The 7,107-nt window shown below is 41.1% G+C and overlaps 1 protein-coding gene across 3 annotated transcripts; it reads left to right on the top strand.

Moving 5' to 3' along the window:
* Positions 1-8: 8 nt before the first annotated feature.
* Positions 9-4,592, top strand: arf6b (ADP-ribosylation factor 6b). Of its 3 annotated transcripts, none has more exons than XM_037978017.1 (2): positions 9-2,514; positions 2,947-4,592. In XM_037978017.1, exon 2 carries the CDS (start codon positions 2,969-2,971, stop codon positions 3,494-3,496), a length of 528 nt encoding a protein of 175 aa, XP_037833945.1. In that variant the 5' UTR covers positions 9-2,514; positions 2,947-2,968; the 3' UTR covers positions 3,497-4,592. The 3 variants fall into 3 exon arrangements, with proteins under 3 accessions (XP_037833945.1, XP_017270904.1, XP_017270913.1); XM_017415415.3 differs by having other exon boundaries at positions 9-2,037; positions 2,261-4,592; XM_017415424.3 differs by having other exon boundaries at positions 9-2,037; positions 2,376-4,592.
* The last annotated feature ends 2,515 nt before the right edge of the window (positions 4,593-7,107 follow it).

Raw genomic sequence — 7,107 nt, forward strand, 5'->3', positions numbered from 1 at the left:
AAGTCTGATTATCAGCAATGATATCAAATTAGACTTTGGATATGAATGCATCCCTTTTAATGAGCAGGATTAAAGCGAGGAGGAGCAGAGAGGATGAGGAGCGTCACGAACAGACAGCACAGGATGTAAACTGGTGATGAAGAGAGAGATATATCCATCAGACACAGAGTGAACACACACAGTTTTTATCCTACAAGAGTAACAGGTTGTTTTGTTTTAGTCCCCCATGTTTTGAAATCCTGGCTTTAGTCATGGCTTGAAACAATGGATGACTCTTCAAAACATTTATTCAGTCTGAGCTCATGTTTTTTCAACCTACACTGTAACTAAGCGGCACCACATATGGTGATAATATTTGTTTTGATTTTACTAGTATTTAAAATATAACTCTAATGTGTGTTGGACCGTTGAACATTTGGGTTTAAGCAATCTTATTTTGTTCTTATCCAAACTGTAGGTAAATGAGTCAAACCACACACCTGTCATGCAGAGTTCCCACCTCACTTTGGACAATGCACTTATGTAGCCACGAGGGGGCGATGTTACTCTCCATAATTACCTGAGCGCCCGCATTTTAACAGTGTAATCAGATAAAACAACGTTTTATATTTAGGATGAGCTTCACAGCTACTCTGATTTGCTTCCAGAACTTGAGTTTTCCCAAGCTACTCTAAAAGGATGAAGTTGTAGCACAAAAAAAAAAATGTAATTCCAATGTAAATAATCAACTATAATGTATCTCAACAATTAAACAAAATCCTAATTTTCCCAGTTATGTTGTTTTCTTCATCACGACCAAACCTTAAATGTTGTTATTCATGAATTAAACCATTCAGTTTCTTTCTTATCAACAAATAGTGAAATCCTGCATTTTATTAACTATCAGTAAATTTATTATTCTCTCCTGGAGCTCCAGTGTCTGTAGTTACTATGGTTTATGGAAAGCCCATTTATCATATAATAGTTAGGCAGGCACTTCAAAGGAAATTGAATTAATTTGTTTTTTCCAAATTAAAACGAACATCACAGCTCATCAACACTGAATATATGTCAAATTAATTAATTAAAAAACAAACTGGTTCTTTTTTTATCATATCATCCTATTATTAAGAAGAAGATTCCATTAGTCCAGATACTTCGGATATGGTTTAGAAAATTGAAATGAATAAAAACATTTTACTTTGTTCAAATCTAATTAGGAATAGCAATTATAATCAAAACAAAATCAGATATGAGTCATTAGAATGATGACTATAGTAACAATTACAACAATTAAAAATACCTACAAAAATATATTTTTGCTTGCTAACAGTAACTTAACGGGATGCCATTTTTTTTTTACATTAAACAGGTTAAATATAAACTGTGACACGTAAGAACTAAATTGTGTATATCATATATGAAATGCACATTTCTCCTAAAAAGAATTAGATTTCAGATATCCAGTGTTCATTCCAGAAAGAGAAAACATACGTGCAGAAATCTGGTACAGTAAAAGCGTGTGTGATTTGTTCTAAGAAAATTATGTTTACGATGTCTGAGGGGTTGATTATGGACAGAAAGAGGGCCTTTCTGGAAATCTGAAATGTTCTGTTTGATTAGGAAGAAATGAATCATGAACATCTGCAACACAGTCTATCTTTCCAGTGTAGAGAATATGGTTATATGGTCTTTTAAAGTTGTTTTTGTTCATCTTAAACCTATTTATCTTAATATAATCTCAGTTGTGGAGACTTTGAAATATATTTTTATTAGTAGAAATGTTAATTTGTATATTCTTCATTTAAATTTCAACCATAAAGGGTCTCATTCTGACTATAGGGGGGATACTATTGATATCTAGTTAGTTAGTGGCGTGTGTGTGTTGATTATATGTAAGAACGGCCTGCCACATAACGGGATTGGCTGAATGAAGCAGACAGGAGGAAGTGACTGTTGATGCAGCTCCACACCTTTCCGGTGTAGCAGCAGTGCGGCCAGGAAAGGAGGAAGACAAGAGCCGAGTGAATTTGTCGAGCCCGGAGGGAGAGAAAACTGGTAAATAACGTGTATTTCAGCCAACCTTGTAATTGCTTTAAATCGCCGCTGGTCGTTTCGTCACCGTAGCGTGTGTTTTGTGTCTTGATTAGGTCAGTTGGCTGGAGCTAACTACCGTTAGCTCGTTAGCTTAGCTCATGCTAGCTGCCTAACCGTCTTCACAGCCACGAGCGATAGCTGGCTAATTTTTCATGTCTAACCCTCCCCCTAAATCTCTTCTCAGTGCGACCGGAGTTTCCTGACTGGGTCTTTTTTTTCGTCTTCTTCTTCCTCTCTCCGCTGAGACACTAGGATTTTTAAAATTTTTTTATTTTTAACTTCGAAGTCGTCTCTTCCAGCGCCGTGTGGTCGCCCGGTGCGACCTTCCTCGAAGAAGCCGCGGAAAGCTGCTGTTTCTCCCCCCGGGCAGCGGTGAAAGGAACAAGGGCGCAGCCGGTGGAGGAGCACCGCCTCGCACTGACGCCACAACACATCCAGGTGCTTTTGCTCGGCTCTCCTGGAGGTTTCGTTTCCACACGCTCGCTGTGCTTTGCCTCCTGTAGCTCTCTCAGTCGTCCTGGCCTGTGATTCTCTCAGATCTTTAGGTTAATTTCTTTCTTTTTTTTGCTGAACAATGAACAACCTGCAACAGATGCCGTCAAGTTTTTAGCCCCGCTGTGTCATGTGGTTTGTAGGCCTATAAAATCTGAACATAAATGTTTCTGCACTCAAGAGGATCCTGACAGACTTTAAGGAGGAAAGTCTCAACAATCCTGTTAGTTTTAAATATGTGTGTGCAGTTTTGACTCCTTTTCTTCCCCAGTCAAATATCTCTTAGTCATGTTTCACCAGTAAATCTGCATTGACTGACACTGAACACACACCAGATTTTTTTAATACTTTCTTTTTTTTTCTTTCTTTGGGACAAAGTTTTTATGCTCAAGAGTTCAAAATGGGGAAAATGCTCTCAAAAATATTTGGCAACAAAGAGATGAGAATATTGATGCTCGGACTGGATGCTGCCGGAAAGACGACGATCCTTTATAAACTGAAACTGGGACAGTCCGTGACCACGATCCCCACAGTCGGCTTCAATGTGGAAACGGTCACTTACAAAAACGTCAAGTTCAACGTCTGGGACGTCGGAGGCCAGGATAAGATACGCCCCCTGTGGCGACACTACTACACGGGCACCCAGGGCTTAATTTTCGTGGTGGATTGCGCAGACAGGGATCGCATCGACGAGGCGAGACAAGAACTCCATCGCATCATCAACGACCGGGAGATGAGGGACGCCATCATCTTGATATTCGCCAACAAGCAGGACCTCCCGGACGCCATGAAGCCGCACGAAATCCAAGAGAAGCTCGGATTGACCCGCATCCGAGATAGAAATTGGTACGTTCAGCCGTCCTGTGCGACCACAGGCGATGGACTGTATGAGGGTCTGACGTGGCTAACCTCGAATTACAAATCTTAATGATCGAGTGCTGACTGTTTTAGGTCAAAACTACGAAAACAAACAAATTAAAAAAAACCCGCAAGTAACAATTAACGTCCCCAAATGAGTATGGTTAATAAAAGCTGATAATCTGCATTTATTTTTCTTACTTTGTTTATCCCATTTGACTAATTTATCTTTAACTGGGTTTGCTGGCTTAAAGTTCGCTTGTGTTCTGTAGCAGGCCTGCATCACATTTGTTATTGTCGGGGCGTGCTTGACGATTGAATTAAATCTGTCCTGAGGTTCAAGCTACAGAAATCACCACATTTGCCTATTCTTGATTTTCTCTTTTTATATAGCTTCTTGTTTTCTAACTTTAAAATCTCCGCAGACTAAAGCCGTTTTCGAGAAGCCCTTGGTCTGTTTAATTGAACTTGCATTGCTTTTTATTTTTAATTTTTAAAAAAAAAAAAATTCAACAGTGAGCTCTTTAATGTCACGTAGCCGATTTGAAGGACTTGGAACTTTTGTTAACACAGTACTGTGATTAAAAATGTTTTCTCTCTGGCATTAAGAAAGCAGCAGGGTGTGATATGCAAGGGGGGGGAAAGTACCTATATTTCACTTTCATTAGACATCAAAGAGAAAAAAAAAACCTGAACATATTTTGTTACCCATTCCAGTTCCCTTAAGTGGGCTATATAGTTAACTGATTGACCTTTTGTGTCATGTCTTGATATCTAATTGTGCTGAGTATTAAACAAATAGGCCACCAGTAACTCTGAAACATGCTTGTCAAAATGCTTTTTTTTTTAAGTAAGGGTAATAGGTAGCTGGCTCAATCTTTCCAAATGAATGTCATTCAGCTCAGAAATCGCAGCCTGATATCACAGTTGATTAGTCTCAGTATTGGGACATTATATGATAGCCTATATCTGTAGCATGAGTACATAAATACATTAACCCTACCTACATCAGAGTCCATCTGTCGGTGCAGTCAGAGGAAGCTGTTAGCTGGCGAGATGTTGAATGACGCCCTGTGGTGCAGCTCTTACTCCTCTCTTGACTGGGGGAACTATGTACAGAACAATGTCATTGTAATGTCTTATTAAAAAAGTGATTTTAAATCTTTTATGGCTGTGTTTTATTGCTGATTTCTTTAAGAATTAAAAGAAAAAACCAGCATAGCCAGAGGAAGCTGTTAATTCCTGGGGTAATGTACGTTAAAATTTGTGTTTAACGTGATTTTTTTTTTTTTTTTTTTTTTTTTTTTTAAGAAAGCTCTCTTTTCCCGTGAACAGGGAAAATGAGCAAAACAGGAAGTCCGACTGCTGTCTCGTTTGGGACAACAGCAGCGCCACACGAGCGCTGACTGAAAGGGCAGTGCAGACATCCAGCTGAACTGTGAATTCTTTCTGAATGTTTCATGTTGGTTCGGAGCCATGGTTGTGTCGAAGCTGAGCTGTCAGCTGTGACTTCCTGAGTTTGTCTCTGCCAGAGGCCCACTGAAACGCAATTGTTAGTCTCTTTTAATTTACTGACCCTGAAGTCTCTTTAGTCTGACAAGAGAAGGATGGTCTTACATTTATACTGTATGTTTTTTTGTTTGTTTTTTTTAAATCCTGAATTTTCTCTCTCAGCAGATTAGTCGCAGCAGATTTAATAAAATGTCAACCCTGAGTTGACTACATTGTTTAAAGGCGTCATTCCACAGATATTGTTTTTGGCCATATATTTTTTAAACTTTTTACCAATTCAAACGTGTACACTATCACAGGCCTAGCGTTCCTTGAAGAAATACCTGTCACCCGCTGCCATTTATGACAGTTTTAATCAAAAATGACTGCCACAGCCACGTCTCGACATGTAATACGTGTAAACTTTACCTCAGTAGCTCCTTTTGAGTGAGGTGTTTAGCTGTAGCAGCTGTCTTGAAAGTCAATTGTAGATGTACAACTAATGAATAATTTCTGAAAGTTTTATTCTAATCCAGACAAACAAGCACCAGCAGAACGTTACGGCTCTGCTTTGGCCTTCAGTGTCCGGCGATTCAAAAGCATTAAAACCACAGAAGTTGTAAAGCTCCATTAGGAATGATGTGATTTACTGTGTGCCCGAACAGCTTTGTGCATCTGCCTGCCTGCGTCCACATACTTGTGTTTTTTTTTACTACATTTTTCTGGAAAATCCAGTGCTATAGCAAGTTATTCTCGAGGCCCCGGGGTGCCACAGAGGTTTCGGTCAGGCAGGTTAGGTGACAAGGAAAGATGTTCTAACACGAATCGCCTACGTAACGAAGCAGTGATTTAAAAGCTCCCTTTGAAAGCATTAATGGATATCATCAGCTACAGGTGGAGAAAGAATTTCCTCGCGCTCAGCCTCCATCAGGCGACGGCAGCTTAATTGGACCCTTTGGTTCCCACCGCTTCATTACAACCATATGATCCTCACAGCTTTATTGGCAACCCTTGTGCCTGAGGGGTGAAGGCAGAGACTTAATGACCCGCCCTCTGTGAAGATGAGACCTCCAGGCTCCTCTGTGCTCAGCTTGAAGTCCTTCCTGAAAGGAAAGGGTTTCGGGTCGGGTCATAGAAGGAGGGTTCTGCCTAATGACTCATTTATCTTGCTTGTGAAGGCTGGTTAGATTTTGCAAAAGTTAGATTAACGTACAAAAATGCAGGCTTAAATGCCTACTTAATCCTGCACGGATTTGTGTTAAAGTGTGTATGACTAATTTGTCTCAGGCGGCTTGTGCAAGGCTCTTCCTATAACAATGGCCTGATGGAATCTCTGCCAGTGCGGCTTCGTGTCTTCGCTCTCGCACAAGTGGCTGGGCCGCTGCGAGTTTACAATCACTTCCTCAGTTCTGCGTGAAAACAGGAAGAGAGAAAAGTAATCAAAAGAGGCCGTTTTCTGCGACCTTACATGACATGTTTTCCACTTTTTTTTTTACACAACGCCAGCCTACGGCTTATTAGTCAGCTTCAGAAAACAATATAAGAACTGCAGAGAGGTGGTGTACAGCCGTACTCCGCCCAGGCTCTTACAAACCTAACCTGAACTGTCTTTGTGTGCGGCTTTCTCGGGTGTGGTTTGTCTGACTCACTTGTCTTCACTTCCTCTGAACCCCATCTGCAGAGCAGCACTTGTGCAGGTTGCTCCATTATTACGCTCGCCTCTGACTTCATGTCGGCCTACAGTGCGGCAGTCACGCCCATCTAGGTAATTGCAGGAGAATTTCTGATTCATTCCGACCCAGAAATTCCTGTCCTTAAAGTCAAACACTGTTATTACGGCAGTTTATTTATCACACAAACGGTAGGAGGGAACACCTACTCTGCACCACGTTTTGTAATGGCGTGGCTCAGTCACTGTTTGTCCTCATGGACACTGAAATGATCGCTTTGGTTGTGAAACTGCTCCCCTCCCTGTCCTCCTGCGCGCCCTTGAGCGCGCTCTTAAAATTGGAGCTCGCGCAGAGCTCGGGTTTAAAGCGGGTACGAAAGTGGCTGAAAATGGCGTTGAGCTTCCTGCCGTGGGTACGGGCGCTGAATGGCACAAGAGAAATATATCACCGTTAGATGAACTGCTTTCCGTTCTGTGCTGCGAGGCGACCGGAGTGTGTGTTGGCTGCAGGTGTTTCAGAG

Source organism: Kryptolebias marmoratus, linkage group LG10 (genome assembly GCF_001649575.2).
Source record: "Kryptolebias marmoratus isolate JLee-2015 linkage group LG10, ASM164957v2, whole genome shotgun sequence".
NCBI classification, from domain to species: domain Eukaryota; kingdom Metazoa; phylum Chordata; class Actinopteri; order Cyprinodontiformes; family Rivulidae; genus Kryptolebias; species Kryptolebias marmoratus.

Bases quoted from the DNA above. Each gene is read 5' to 3' on its own strand.
- arf6b (XM_037978017.1), top strand. From the start codon at position 2,969: ATGGGGAAAATGCTCTCAAAAATATTTGGCAACAAAGAGATGAGAATA.